Raw genomic sequence first — 16,358 nt, 5'->3', positions numbered from 1 at the left:
TCACTTGTTGGCACACCAGTTTGGTTCTAGATCTTTATGCATTCAGAGTGAAAATAGCACAGCTCTGATCTTAGTAGTACTAAGAATGGTGAAGAAAAGGGACTCTACTTCCTCAGTTATCACACTATTTAACAAATAAGGAAATTAATTCCCTCAAAAAAAAAAAAACTAATCAGAACCATTTGGCAATAATATCTCAAAGAATCACATAAGACTAGCAGATTTACCCATTTTTCTAGAGTAGAGAATTTATTTGTGAACCTCGGTTTGCAATTACAGCTAAGATAGGTTGACCCTATTGATTAAGATATTTATGATATATGCAGTTCTTTCCATTTTTAACTTAGGGCTCACTATCACTTACCTGAAACTTTTACATCTTCTACCTATTTCTGATCTTTACTTGATAGAGGATGTTGATAATTAGGGAGAGATACAAAAGGAGAACAGCACAGGAGCAAATGCTTAAAAGAATGAAGTTTATTTAATTCTGAAAACATATGATATTTGCTGAATGACCAAGAATTGGTCGTACTTGCTTTTATTATGACCAGATACAGTATTTAATCAGAGCATACCACAAAGGTCTTCCCAAGTATTATGTGATCTAGTACCTCATGGTATTAACATTTATAATATGACAACACATATATTTTTATTTCTAGGAAGAATTAATAATTAACATATGGCACTCTCCTCATTATTATTCTGGGAAAAACTATATTGTTTTTATTGTGCATTCTGTAGTAGTACTTTAAGCTAGATGGTACAATAGAATACTCACCTACCTGAATTCAAATCTGGCTTCAGATATTTAGTAGCTTATTAGCTGGGTTTCCTAACTCTGTCTTGATTTCTTCAAATTTAAAATAGTCTGGGGAAGGAAATGGCAAACTACTACTCTACTATCTTTGCTAAAACATCATTTAGGAATACAGCTGAAACAACTTTAAAATAAAATTTCCAATAAATTCACAGTATATAGTAGACAATTAATAAATACTTCTTAATTGATTGATTCATCCATACAATTTTGTCCCATCCTATACAGCACTTTACACTTCACATCCACTTAATAAATGTTTTTTTATTAAGTGAAAATGAATTTAGCTTCCTATATAATAGCAAACAAACCACTGTGGATGTTGCTAAGTGGTTTGTGCCTGCCTAAGATTTCAAAGAAATTTGAATTACAGCTACTTAAAAAGAGGAGATAAGGATTTCACTGCAAAACTAATCTCTATGACAATAACAGTGATTTAATTGGTAATGACATTACAGGTCTGGTTAAACCTCCTCTAAAAAGATCTCGTTCTGCCCCTGATGGGGGAGATGAAGAAAACCAGGAACAACTACAAGATCAGATTGCTGAGGGCAGCTCAATAGAAGAGGAAGAGAAAACAGATAATGCAACATTACTTCGCCTGCTAGAAGAGGGAGAGAAGGTATTGTGTTTGAAAAACATTTGGTCTTGCTTTATTTAAGAACTTTGTTTAAATACTTTCAGGGAAGCTGGTCAGTGATTTAGTCAGTAAGGTACGTATTGGGATGCTAGAGAATCTGTCTTTTATTTCCTGTGATAAACTGTGATCTTAGTTAAGTCATTCAGCTTCTCAATGATGAAATTCATGAAACTTGATTAAGAACTCATAAATTAAGACTACAAAATTAGTGGGGTTTTTGACTTATATTTTGTATGTAGGCAATGCTTGAAGAAGTGAATGAGGATCAAAGGATTGTCTGCTTGCAGCATATAGTTTTGCCCTAGAGATATGGACTGGACCTGTGATTTCATTATTGTAATGAGTTCCCATATTGGAAACTCTCTCTCCCCATACAGATTGACACATTCTCTGCAATTTTTAGTCTTAGATAGTTAACAAGAGCATTGAGTAAATTAGTGTCCAAGATCATAAATGGTCAGGATGTATCAGAGGCAGGACCTACTCACACCTTTCTAGCTTCAAGACTGGCTCTCTGTTCACTGTTCAATGCATTGGGTCTCATCACCATTTCTCTTAGCTGCTTGTAGGTTATCATTATATTGAAGGGTGTTTGGTTTTTTTTGGTTGTTGTTGTTGTTTATTTAAAAAAAAAATAGAAATAAGAAAGAAAACAATAGAAAACAAAGCAGAATATTGTCGTATGCCCAGCAGAATGTCAGGGAGGATTCAAATGCATAGCAATGAATTTCCAGTTCAAAAAAAGATATAGATATAGATATAGAGATATAGATATATATACACATGTATACATAAAATTTTATTCATGAGTGCTCATTTTTTCTTTACCTCCTTGTAAATTGTTCTTTTGTTCTCTGTTGCCCACTTTATTTATTTTATTCTTTTTTTTCCCCTTTCATCCTCCTCCCTCCCTTCCCCAAGCAGGTTATAGTGAAGCACAGAAATATTTAATGGGGACACACACACACACACACACACACACACACACAAACACAAACACATATGCACATATATACATATATATTCACACCTATCCAGAAACCCACATATATTTATATATACCTACATAGAGCAACATGCATACATGTCTACATATATTCATACATACACATATGCTCTTATATTTAATCATATGTAAACATGCATTTAAAACAATATTAATATGGCTAACAAATAATGTAAATTTCTCTCTTGAATGAATCTTTAAATTTGTGACTAGGATCAATGATTACTAGCCATACTTTTTTTCCCTAATAAATTCAACTCCTGATCTTTGTTGTAATGTTTATATGTAGCTCTACTTTCATATCCCTAATTCTTCTACTTTAATTCTGCTCCTTAACTTGCCTTGCTATTATTTAACCTTCCTTCATCCATGCAGCCCTCCCTTATCTTCTTTCCCCTCCCTTTGCTTCCTCCTCTATTTCTCCCCTCCTTCCCTTATTTTTTGTAAATTTTGGAAGATGATATATCCTTCACAGTTTATATGTAGTGTTGCCTATTTAACCCATTCCCTTTGTAAGTAGATTATCAGAACTACCAGCTTTCCCTCCACCTCCCAATGCGATTTTGTTTATTCTTCCTCTGCACTTCATTTGTATAAATTTTTCTTTTGAGCTATCCAATTACTGATATCAGTCTTAAACATATGGTATACATTTCCATGTAAAAAACACTAACAATTTGTCCATGTTGAATTCTTTAAAATTAATCTTGGATATTGGCTCTTATATGTTAAATTTTCTATTGAGTTATAGTTCCATTGATAGAAAAGCCTGATGATCTACAAATTCGTTTAATTTTTTTTTCATTCAGTATTGTGAATAATTTTGCCAGATATGATATTTTTGGTCATAGGGCTAGTTCTGTAGATTGCTAGCATATATGATTCTAGGACCTATGGTTCTTTTTTTGTGATTGCTGATAAGTCCTATACAATTCTAAATTTAATTCCAGCATATCTGAATTTTTTTATTTGTTTCTTGAAGATTTTCTTTTTGATCTGGGTTTTTTGAAATTTTGCAGTAATATTCCTATGCTTTTCCACAAAAGATCTCTTTGAGGTGGTGATAAGTGGATTTTTGTTTTTTCTATTTCTACTTTCTCTTCATGTTCTATCATTTGGGGACAATTTTCTTGGATTATTTCTTGCATTTTTGTGTAAAGGCTCTTTTTTTTTTCCTTGTTAATTTGTTTTTTACATTTCTTTTAAAAAATTTTTATTTTATTAAAAAACAGAATAAGAAAAAATAAAAACAAAAAAAGAATAAAAACAAAATAAAACAAAGCAGAACAGTGTTATATGCCCAGCAGAACATCAGGGAGGATTAAAAATATATAATCATAAATTATCAGTTCAAGAAAGGATATCTAATAGTAGGAAAAATTTTACTCATGAGTGTCTATTTTTTCTTTACTTCCTAATATTATTGAAGTTTTAATAAATGTCAGAATTCTAAGAAATCCACTAGGAATCATTAACATGAACTCATATTCATAATATGAATTCATATGAAAATAAGGATATCTCAGAATCATAGAAAGATCCGTGAAGCTTTTCTTTTATTACTAGTAGTTTTGTTATTAGCATTGTGACAAGAGATAAAGCAGAAGGTAGACGTTTGTCTTAATATTATAGGAAAGTGTTTTCCTCCAAGTATCTTCAGACTTTTTTCATTAATACAATTTTTTATCCTACTCTTATCTTTTATATCTTAATGTTACATGAAATAGTTTTAAACTTGATGTTTAAATGTTTGACTTGTTTTCTTCCTACCATCTTCTTCTCTTGACTCATGTTGAAATGAGTTTTAAGAGAAAAATCTTGTTACTGGGAGACAGTAGCTGCCTACGAAATAGCATCTACATTGAAAGATCACCAGTCCTCTCCACTTGTGAAAACAACAGAATTTCAAATTTTTCTCTTTATATAATGAAGCTAACCAATATGTCAGTGAGGAATAAGGAGCAAAGCCAGTTTTTCCAATTCCTTTAACTTTCCTGGTATGTAGCAATGGGAATAAAGAAAAATAAGCTATGGACATTTATTTGCCCGATCTAAGTTCCTTTTCACATTCCTGCCCTCTCAGCCAAGATTGTTCTCCAGTGAAGCTTGCTTGGCACATGCTAATAATTTAGTGTACGAGTTTACAGAGTTACCTAAATGGCATTAGAGAAATGTTATGAGTACATAAAATGTAGGCAATGAAATCAAGCATTTTCTATGTAGCAAACACTGCAAATTTTCCTAGAATTTTATTGTGGACTTCTCCATGGAATAGAATGAATATTTTGTACAGTTGAACCCCTTCTTTCTTCTCATCCCCATGGCTACCTCTATAGTCTGTAACCTCATATTGCTGTAACCTTTCTGCTTCTGTTCACCTACTTACTACATGCTCCCTAAGCTCAGATGGGAATATAGTACTGCCCAAGCTTCTCTGACTCTCTTATTGCCTTTAAGATAAAATAAGAGCTCCTCAGCTGAGCCAGCCACAGTCTTTCTGCCAATTTTATTTTATGCTACTCTATTTTCCTAACCTATCTTGTCTACTTGTGATATCCGACATCTGCATACAAACTCTAGTTCTTTACTTCCTCTTAGAGTCTCAAGTTTCCTTCAAGACTGTGACTCACATCTACACAAGACTTTTCCCGATGTTTTCTTGTTGTTAGTTTCTTTTGAAATCACTTTTTATTTTCTTGTCTTCACATATTATAAGGCACATACACACAGAGAAAGTAAGCTTTTTTATGGCAAGGACTGCTCCAGGTCCATTTTTGTCTTTGTATTCCTAAGGCCTGGTATACAGTCTTATACATGAAAACATCTTATCATTATTGAAAGGAATTGAATTAAATCTTAAATTCAACTTAACACCATGCTCTGCTCTGATCTCTTTGAATGACTATCACTCCATATGATAGCGGCCTTTTACATCTGCAGATTTGATAAGCATACCATCTTTTTCTTTATGTCACTAGTAAAAAATAAATAAATAAAATTTAAACAAGCCCCAAGTAAAAGCAGGCTCCCAGCCAGGCATGCCTTTCCCTTCTTGGGTATCAGTAGAGACACTGCTAGATCAAAGGGCATGAAAAGTTTGATAGCCCTTTGGGCATAGTTCCCAATTCTCAACTACAACTTAACATGTTATTTTTTTGTCTCAAATCCTAGCTCATTATCAGCTTAATAGATTTTAGCATGTTTTTAGCCCAGTTATGTTTCATTGCTTACCCTCCCTTTTATATCCTTTGGCAGAATCTGAAGAAAAATTCAATGGCCTGTGGTTTGCAAGCTCTATTCTCTTTGCTTTTTTTGAAGATTTGAAAATTTCTTGTCTTCTCTTTTGTATAGTCTTTGAAAGGTCACTAACAGTAATGCAGGAACCAAATCTGCCACTTCTTTTAGTACAAAAAGGTACAATGCATCAAGGTTTGGTGAGTTGAACTCATCAAGGACAGCTAAGCGCTTTCTTAATATTTCCTTAATTTACTTTGAGTATTAGTCCTCATGAAGGTATAAAGGTAATGCTAATAAAAAAAATCAGTAGCATACTGCAGTATAAAACAAAGCATCATGTGCATTGGCAATTAAAAAAACTACTTTTATTCTATAACATGATATAACAGATTACCTGAAAATTAATATTGAGACATTCCTTAGTTTCTTTTTCATAGTACATGATCTTAATTCCTCTAATTTTTTTTTCTTAAATCTCATCTTCTTATTAAGTTGTATAGCCCAAAGGAGTCTAAAAAAGGTTTGTTCAATACTACTAATTTAGAGATAATTTTTAACATGTCCCAGATTCAGAAAAACTTGGATGTGAACTGATGCAAAATGAAATGAGCAGAACCAGCAGAACATTGTACATAGTAACAGCAATATTGTATGATGAATTTACTTATTCTAAACTAAATTATTCATAACTATTCTCTTGCTAACTTATCTAGTTTTAGAACTACAATGATTTTAAATTATTCTGAAGGACTTATAAAAATTCTGTCCACTTCCAGAGAACTGATGGATTCTGAATGCAAATTGAAGCATATTTCTGTTTTTATTTTATTATCCTTGTTTTTTTGAGTTTCCTTTTGCAATGTGGCTAACATGGAAATGTTTTATAGGACTGCACATGTACAATCTATATCAAATTGCTTGCTTTCTCAAGGAGGGAGAGAGAAAAGAGGAAAGAAGAATTTTGGAATTCTAACTTTTTAAAAAATTCATGTTAACATCAAATGTTAATAAATCAAAATTCACTAAATGACATGCTTTCAAATGTTTGTTTACAAAAACAAATAAATGGGAGGACAACTGGATTTTTTTGTTAGCTCAGGAAAGGTTAGGAAAGCTCAGAAGAACTTTAATATATTTCATGACTTTAGTTAAGAACATCCTGCTTCATACATGTTAGTGAGAAAAATAAATAGTGATCAAAAGCTATATTCACTTGTATCTACTGAAAGTTGATGGTTTTCTTATAGATTCAACACATGTATCGGTGTGCTCGAGTCCAAGGGCTGGACACTAGTGAAGGTCTACTTCTTTTTGGTAAAGAGCATTTTTATGTGATTGATGGGTTTACAATGACTGCAACCCGGGAGATTCGGGATATTGAGACCCTGCCTCCAAAGTAAGTAAAACACTGAAATAAAGAAAAATAATTTAGCATTTGGAGAATTTAGTAATTTATTATTTGGAGAAAATATTACTTGATGCATATAAATTACTTTGTAACCATTTAATTTGTATGTATCAGTTTATAAAGTACCTACTTTTTGCAGCATGTTTTAGTAAGTGCTGAGAAAACTGATGATCATGTATTACTAAGATTTAGTTATTCCGGGAAGTATGGGAAAGCCTTTATTTAGATTGGCCAAAATCAGAATCAAATTCTGCAGTAGACAACTTGAAATTTCTATTTAAATTTTAAAACTATTTTAATTTTTAAACTATATTTGGAAGTGTTGTTGTTATTGTTTGTATTTCATTCTCAGTGAGTTCCATAACATCAGGGAGGTGATTCCATGACATCCAAGTTAATTGGATTTGAGTGAGGGAGGGCTGTTCTAGGTCACCTGCCTCACTTTCTCAGGTCCAGTGGCCAGATATAGATGATGAGACTGGAGATGGTCCTGGATACAATGGGAGATCTTGGTCTCTATGCTAAGAACTTCAACAGGTCTCTGTTTGGCTTTTCAGTAATTAAGGCCAAGTGGCAATTGAAACAAAGAATCTCCTCTTTCACTTCATCCAAAAATTAAAAAAAAAATCTAAATAAATGAATGAATCTGGGAGGCCAGGGTTTCTGACTATTGTAGAAATAATTGCTATTTACATTTATTCTGAGTAAATTAGAATTTCAAATATTATACAACTCTGCAGAAAGTACACATTGCTTTATGATTGAAACATAATAGGGGGGCAGCTAGTGATGCAGTGGATAGAGCACCAACCCTGAAATTAGAAGGACCCGAGTTCAAATGTGGCCTCAGACAATTAACACTTCCTAGCTGTGTGACCCTGGGCAAGTCACTTGACCCCAATTGCGTCAATTAAAAAAAAATTAGAAAAGAAAAGAAACATTAAAGGAAAATGGGCTTCTTCATATACTCTAAATATGGAGAACATACTGTCCTAATTGTGATTCATATGGAATTAGGAATTGACTAGTTGATAAGTTTTCCCTCAGCTTACTTAGGACATAGATCTAGAACTAGATGGAGCACAGGGTCCTCTGATCTCCACCCTCATTACTCAGGGAGGACAATGACTTACTCAGATCATACAAGTAGTGAGCAAAAGAGTGCCTAGATCATCTGACTCCAAGTCCTACTTTTTTTTCCTCTACTGTGCTTCCCTCCATCCTAATAAGGAGGTGACAGTGAGCACTCAAATGACAAAAGGCCAACTGATGCCCATGGGAAGCTAAGAAGCCTGGAGCTTTGCTGTTGACTGTAATCATATGATGATTATAGCTGGCATTCGTGTTATGCTTTTGAGACTTGCACTGTCCCTTACAGAACTGTAAGGGAGTCACTGAAAGCATCATTCATCCCAATTTTATAGCTTAAGAGACTTGCTTGTGGTCACACAACTAGTAAAAATATTTATGAACTGTGTGACTGCAGCCAATTTACTTAAGTTCTCTGCTCAACCATTTCCTCATCTGTAAAATGGGGATCATGCTAACCAGAGAAGTTACCTCTCAGGGATTAATTGGGCAAGGTGATAGAAGGAAAGTTCTTTGAAAAATCTTAGACTACTAAGCAAGTATCAGTTAATGTTAAAATCTCCTACCCTCATTTTTTAAATCATAATGAGCTTCTGACACATTGAGGCTTTTAGCAGGAGGATTTATTAACAGCTTTGTAATAAGAACTGATTTAATTCTCATAGTACATCAGTTAACAGCTGTTTGAAACATAAATCTTTTTGGTTTTCATGACAGTTTTCTTGTGTGCATATTAACCAGTCCTTGATTTTGATATGGTCTTATTTGAATACAGCCCCAAGGTATAAAGAGAGATTCATTATATATTCAGTAGTTATTTAATAAGCAATAAAGACCTGCCTACAGAATGTTCTTCCTCTTTATGCAGAGGTGAGCTGATAACCTGTCAGGTATGTCACAAGAGGGATTCCTATTGTATATGTGTTGAACCAGATGGCCACTGAGAGAAATTGTGTTAACCTTTATATTGCCTTCATTGATAACGGCAAAGCCTTTGCCTGAGTTCTGAACAAATGACATTTCTGTCTTACAAATATAGGTGTAAACTCAGGTGTAAAGAGAGTATCAGAACATTTGACATCCATGTGGAAGAATCTTCTTTATTGTTCAAATGCCACCAACATAATGATAAATCATAACTTGTCTTTAAGCCTATAAAGGTTCTGTTTGGCCTTAAGCTCACTGACTTTGAAGTTAAAGAGAGATTCATATATAATCATCTTATTAATCACTTATGCATAGGTGATATAAAGTTATAAAATTCCCATAAATATAAACACACACATGAATTAAACAAGTTGTACATCTCATAGAATCTTATTCTGTCAATGTAAAAATATTATTAATTAATAAATGATTCTTGTGTAGATCAAAGAAAAATAGATAACCAACCTCAGTTTTGAGCTTGAATCAAAGGGTCACATTAAGGCAGTACATGAAGATAATGCAAATTACACATAGATCTGTTGAATATGCCAATGTATATTTAGAAACTAACTCTCATCCTGAAATCAAAACTATTGAAAAACATTTTAAAAGTAATTAATACCTATGAAATATCAGTCTTTTTTTGAACTAAAGAAGAAGCAACATATTTGGAAATTCTTCTCAGAAAAACTTTTGTCATATTAATAAGACATAGGACCCATCACCCCAAGAAGCTATAAAAAAATTCACATTTAATTAAAAGAGGAAAGAGGACTGATTCTATGTGCTCAGAGTACATGATAAAAAACATTACAGAAATTCTTTTCATGTAAACAGAACTTCATCAGACTACAATAAGAAGGGTTAATTACAGTACTCATTATGCAATATATCAAGTGTCACAGAAAATAGCTTACCACTGTGAAGAACCTATAAAGATCCAAGAATGAAATCAAAAGGCCCTTTTTGGGAAACATCTGCAGGAACTCAAATCAACAATATGTCGACAAAGAAGCATTAAACTGCAGGACCATGTATATCTGCTGGTAGAAACTAGTGCATTGGTTAATGTAGTTTAAGATGAGGGTTTTTCCTACTAGAAAATACTAAAGAGTTATTAAAAAGCCCTGTGGATCATTATCTCATTCTATTCTAGAAGCTATTCAGTTTCATATTGAAAGTTATAGAAATTAAGAATCTACAAAAAAATTATACATATATAAAATATTCATAATTTCCAAGATATATGAAATGAAAAATTATGAAACTGTAGAAACCTAGTAGAAGAAATCAATTCAGTGTGGGGTATATATCATCCTCATCATTGTGTCTGCTCATAGAGCTATGCTGAAGATGCTTGAGGAGAGCCCGCAGGGAAAGAGCTGACAACTTAAATACTTTTATTTAATTGCAAAAAGCAGCCATTTTATCTCCTCTGTGAAAGGATCTATAGATAAAAGAAATCTTATTCTAAAGCTGTTGTTTCTATCTGAACATTCACTATCAAAAGAAAAGAGAATAAGGTGATAATTATTAATTACATTTTTATTGATGGTGAAGATGTTCATGTCAGGAGAAATTTGAACCTAGATCTTGGTATTTTCAAGCCCAGTATCTTCAAGTGCATTAAAAAATAAACAATAAGCTCTCCACAGGATTGAGCAGTTGTGATATACAGTTATGGTATATGAGGAATAATACAAGATGCCAACACACTCCCTAAAATCTGTTTTTCAGAGACTGAATTAGATCATACTTGAGCTTTGAAATACATCTCTTCATTACTTCTAACAGCAGTAATACAAATAATATGTTTTAAACTATGTACTTCTTTCAAAGCTAACAGGAATTAAAAATTGCCTATAAGTAATTGGTATTTTTCTTTTACGCTTTTAAAGTTATTTTAATTGTGTCTCTTTTAACTAATATTTTCCCATCCCTGATGCCACAGAACAGGCTTTGTAAATGATACGTTCTATCTTTACTAATGACTTTATCATTACTTACATTTGTATTTATCATCCTTTTTGATATCAATAGCATGCATGAGCCAATTATTCCAAGAGGAGCAAGACAAGGTCCTAGTCAGCTCAGAAGGTCTTGCAGCATTTTTGCATATGAGGATATTAAGGAAGTTCATAAAAGGAGGTATTTGTTGCAGGTAGGTTTTGTTTGAATAAAGGATACTTTATTATAATATTTTATCTCTGAGATTTATTATTTTTTGTAAAAGTCTATCATAAAACATTTGACTGTTTTTCAGATTTAATCATACTATAAGTAAAAGACTTCCTTTTTGTATGCAATAATGTATCTTACATGTCATTTTATAAGACAGACCACAGTATAACTATTATTCTTATTATTTATTATTATTAAAATTACTTTGCTTATTGGTGTGGGGGGGGGTCCCAAAAGTCTTAGTGCAGTTTAACCTTTTAAATCATAATTGATTTTGTTAAGCCTTAAGTTAAAGCTTAGTTTTAATAATATGAGCAGCAAGGTGGCATAGTAGATGCTTTGGCAGGTCTCAAAGCAATTCCTGAGTTTAAATCCAACCTCAAACAACTATTAACTTGTATAATCGAAAACACCAAATGAGGTCATGAATACTTGGACATAACTGAACTGACTAAATAACAATATACATATATACTCTATATATCTAGCGTATATACATACATATATATATATATATATATATTTATATTTAATGAGTTCTAGGTAAATGTCATCCTGTTAAGAGATTTCTAACTAGAGGACTGAGAGGTCTCTCAATCTCCCACTCCTCTTCCAAAATTTTCAATTTTTTTTTGACAGTGCCATCATTCTGTTAGTCAACCAGCTTCTCAGTGTTGATGTTGTCTTCCACTTAACCCATATATCCAAGCAGTTGACAGTCTTTCATTTCTGTGTTTGCAACTTCTCTTTTTCTTTTATCTGCATACTACATACAAGACTACTACCCAGAACAGGCCCACATCACCTCTTTCTTGGACTATTACAGTAGCATTATAATTTGTCTATCTCAAATCTTCCTATTCTGCCAAAGCTATTTTCCTAAAGTTCAGATCTAACTGTGTCAATCTCCTAATAAAATCCCTTCTCAAATCCCCGACTTTCTTCACCTTTTATACCAATTCAATCCCTCATCTCTCACATTTAGTAAGATGCCAAATCTCCACCATATCTCATGCATTTGTTCCCTTTGGTCCACTCATACAGTTATCACTGTCCTGGAGGCTCTCATCACTTCCCACCTGGACTGTCTCCTGACTGGTATCCTGCATGTCTTATCTCTCCCCAGCCTCTCTGTGCAACTTCTAAAACCATATTTACTCCTCTAAATGAGAAGCTTCACTGGTTTCCTACTTTATCTAGGATAAAATTTAACTCCACCATTATACATTTAAAATTCTTCACAATTTAACTGTATCCTACCTATTCAGGCTTTTTGTCTATCCCTTTTCTCCAACCCAGCTTGCTTCCCTGTTGTTCCCTCTATGTGGCATTCTGTCTCCAGCTTCTAGGTCTTTCCACAAGTTGTCATACCTGTCAGTTGTCATACCTGTCTGGAAGTCATTTTTTCTTCACTACATCCTAGAAACCATTAAGGCTCATCTGACGTGCTACCACCCATACTAGAGCCTTCCCAATTACTAGAGCCTCCCCCGAAATCATTCTATTGACTTTATATGTAGTTTCTGTTTATTTATCTGTGTACACATTTACTTCCTTCTAATAGAATATTTGGTGCACTTTAGAAGAGGAATTGTTTCCGTTCTTTTGTGTACCTAGCACCTTGTGTCATGGCATAGAGAAGGTTCTTCACAAAGAAATGTTAGCAGAGGAAAAAGAAGGGAAGGAGAAGGGAGGGAAGAAGAAAGGAAGTTAGGAATTTTGAGTCTCCTAGTTGTAAGTTTATTTTTCCTTATTTAATAAACATACTTTAATAATTTTATATAACTATTACCCATTTTTTTCTTTGCTAACATAGCTACAGAAATAAGCAGATTTGTTATTAGACTAAACAGATAGGAAATTCAATGAAGAAACCAAACTGTTAGGATGTAATGTGTCATTGTTAAGAGCTTACTGCTCTAAGAATACCCTGGAAATCTTTACTGTTTCTAATGTTTGAAATTCAGAAATTTCTATGTGGCCTGTTTGTGAGACTTGATTTTGTAACTGTTTTTCTCATATTTCTTTTTTCCCCAGCCTATTGCAGTAGAAGTTTTCTCAGGGGATGGACGGAATTATCTTCTTGCTTTTCAGAAAGGAGTTAGAAACAAAGTCTACCAGAGGTATCATCCATTTATACATATATTTTTGGTGATATGAGAAGAAAATCAGGGCATGTTACACAGAAAAATTAAAGTATCTAAAAACTTAGAATTCAGATTCATACATCCACTTTGAAGAAATTATTAATGCTACTAATGATCAGTAGTAGTGCTAGGTTTTATTTTCTTACCCTGTTAAAATTAATTGGTTAAATATTTTTTAATTTTCTTGTGACTTGACAGCAGTGTTCTTTTATTTACTGATTTTTTTTTAAGTATCAGAAGAAGAAGAATTATTTCATTTGAAAATGCTTCTTCCAATAAGGACTAAGATTCTTTTTGATGTTTTAAAACAAGAAGATGCTCTGTCCCTTTGTCGTTATTCCCTTTAAGAATGAGTTCTTAAGAATAAGGATCCCTGTATGTCCCTGACAGGAGAATTGGGCAAGCTTATCACTCCCTTGTAATCAGTGGAATTTTGATCATTAAGATATAAGATGGCCATAGAAATCTTTTGTTTTACTTGTACTAAATCTTGACCCAGCTGGTAAAATCACAAAAGAGAGAGAATAAAGTAAAGAGGAGCCAGATGCCAAGAGATATTGTGAAGGGATAAATGTAAAGATTTGGCAAGTAATTGGTAGGAGAGTAGAACCACCTGCATCCTATAGGAGCCTAGTCTGACCCAGACACTGGCCTTGTTGCCAGCCATCATATTCTCAATGGTGATCACAGCTCAAACCAACCTCAGTGTCCAAAGCCCCTTGTTGGTCTCCAGGATGACAGATGGCCCTTCTCTCTGCTTTATCCCTTGGAGATTGCAAGCTTCCCTCCCCATGTGCTCCATTATACCTAAAGGTTTCTCTTATTTCTCTTCCTATCCCTTTAATAATTAGCAGTTTTTTAGGAGAAATCTGAGCCCTGTCCTTATCTCACACTCTTTATCCCCATCCTTTTCAATCTGATCGTACCCATGTTCTAATCAATCATTGCTCACCACTTCTATTGTGTCCTGTGGATTTTCTTTTTCCATAATGAACAAACTCTCCTTAACCCTTCCCCTTTCTCACACACTTCCATTCATCAACCTTCACTCAGACCCAGTTCCTTTGTGGCTACACCGCATTCTTGTCCAGACTTTCTAGTTCTGATTGTTAACTTCTTTTATATTATGCTTTTCTCCTATCTTCCTCCCACTAGTCCAAGGGATGGAGATAGACTACTCCTTGCTCCCCATTGTCATCTCCCTTTGTTTATTCACTCAGTAACCTTTCCTTTTTTTGATGTCCAGTTACTTAAATTTTTCATCTAATCAAAATTATATTAGCTGTAGTATTATTAACACTCTCTCCCTAGTAATGCTGCCTCTTTCAAGGTACCCAGAATCTGGCTCAACATCTCCCTCTCTCTTCATCCCCTCCTTCTCTAATCTTTGCCTGTATGCTGGGGACTTTCATATCTAAGTAAATACTCCTTCAAACTCTGTGCAATCCCATTTCCTCATATTTCTTAAGTATTGTGACCTAATCCAGCTCTTGCCACACATTAGAATTATCACATACTAAAGCTTGTCATTAGCCAAGTGTTCCACTTTTCTATCTTCTCTTATCTGACCTTAACTTCCTATCATTCTACATTCTATACACCTCTCAGTATCATGCCCCCATCTCCAGTCTCAATTCAGTAGTTATCTGCTCTTTCCCTTCACCACTCTTCTTGCCAAACCTCAATCCTGCATTGGTCTTTTCGTCCACTTCTTCCCTCTGCTCTGTCAAAGAGGCCACTGAATGAAGCAGGAGGAAATCCCACAACCATACTGATCAGATACTTTATGAATGCAACCTCAGCTGGGTCCACGATATTACAAAGTAGTCCTTTTAAATCTTCAAATTACCTTTCTTCCCTTATCCATCTCACTCTCCACAAAAGCTATTACAAATTTTCTCTTCCTTCTTCAAATCCTCCTATATCTCCTCTTCTCAACTAAAGGTCTGCCCTCCAACTCTTAATGGAAAAGTAGAGGCCACTTTAATATGCCTCTCTTCATCTCAGCACCTTTGAAATATCCCATTCTTTCCCATTTTCCTCCAGGGGTTCTCAAAAGACATGATCCATTTCCTTGCCAAGGCCTAACTTGATCCCTTCTCCTCCTGTTTTCATAGTGATTGTACTATACCTTCAGTCATCCCATTCTTTCTAAACTTTAGCTTCTCCCCATCAATTGAAATTTTTTTTAATCTACTGTCTTTAAATATGCCCAGTTATCACTTATTCTTAACAAACTTTCTTATCTTATCCATCTCATTCCACAGAAGCTATTACAAATTTTCTCTTCCTTCCTCAATCCTCTAATCTATCAAGATATAGACTTTGCATTTTGTTTAATGCAAAAAAATTAGCTCATTATTTCTACCCCTTCTGTCATGACATCAACTGGAAAAGACAAAAGAGAATCTCCCTCTTTGCAAGTTAAACTTTTATTATTCCCACAAATAAGTTGGTAGGTATTAAGCACATTCATCTATATTCCTTATTTGGATGGCTCTCTAGTGACTTGTAAAGGTTTAAATAATATTCTTTCAGATGCCTTTCCCAGTTATTGGTACTGTTTTAAACAGTCTAGAAATTAATATACTTTTATGTAGGCTCAGTTTTATCATTGTAGTGAGGATTCTACCTACCATTAGATATAAATGGTTATACATAATGATGTCACATACAGTAAACAGACATATTGATCACCTGCAGAAATACTTCATTCTAACAGTAATCCAAACATTAAACACCTGCTATATTTTAGATACTGTCCTAGGTAGATACAAAAACAAAGAATGAAACAATTTCTATTGACAAAAAACATACATTCTAATGGGAGATAAGAAGTATGCGTCTGGTGTGTAATAGTGAATAAAAAAATAAAAAATCATTAAATACAAGATAGCTTG

General features: G+C 33.7%; 1 protein-coding gene across 6 annotated transcripts in view; it reads left to right on the top strand.

Annotated features, from left to right (window-relative positions):
• Positions 1-16,358, top strand: part of WDFY3 (WD repeat and FYVE domain containing 3) — a 306,260-nt gene that overhangs the window by 248,300 nt on the left and 41,602 nt on the right. For all 6 annotated transcript variants that reach the window (XM_074273239.1, XM_074273237.1, XM_074273238.1 and 3 more), the window contains 4 exons: positions 1,282-1,445; positions 6,954-7,102; positions 11,171-11,291; positions 13,349-13,434. In XM_074273239.1, the coding sequence (XP_074129340.1) occupies positions 1,282-1,445; positions 6,954-7,102; positions 11,171-11,291; positions 13,349-13,434 (520 nt within the window). The remainder of the gene's footprint in view (positions 1-1,281; positions 1,446-6,953; positions 7,103-11,170; positions 11,292-13,348; positions 13,435-16,358) is intronic.

Source organism: Sminthopsis crassicaudata, chromosome 6 (assembly GCF_048593235.1).
Source record: "Sminthopsis crassicaudata isolate SCR6 chromosome 6, ASM4859323v1, whole genome shotgun sequence".
Taxonomy (NCBI): Eukaryota; Metazoa; Chordata; class Mammalia; order Dasyuromorphia; family Dasyuridae; genus Sminthopsis; species Sminthopsis crassicaudata.
The sequence above is the reverse complement of the archived record's forward strand: the minus strand, read 5'-3'. Positions and strand labels throughout refer to the sequence as shown.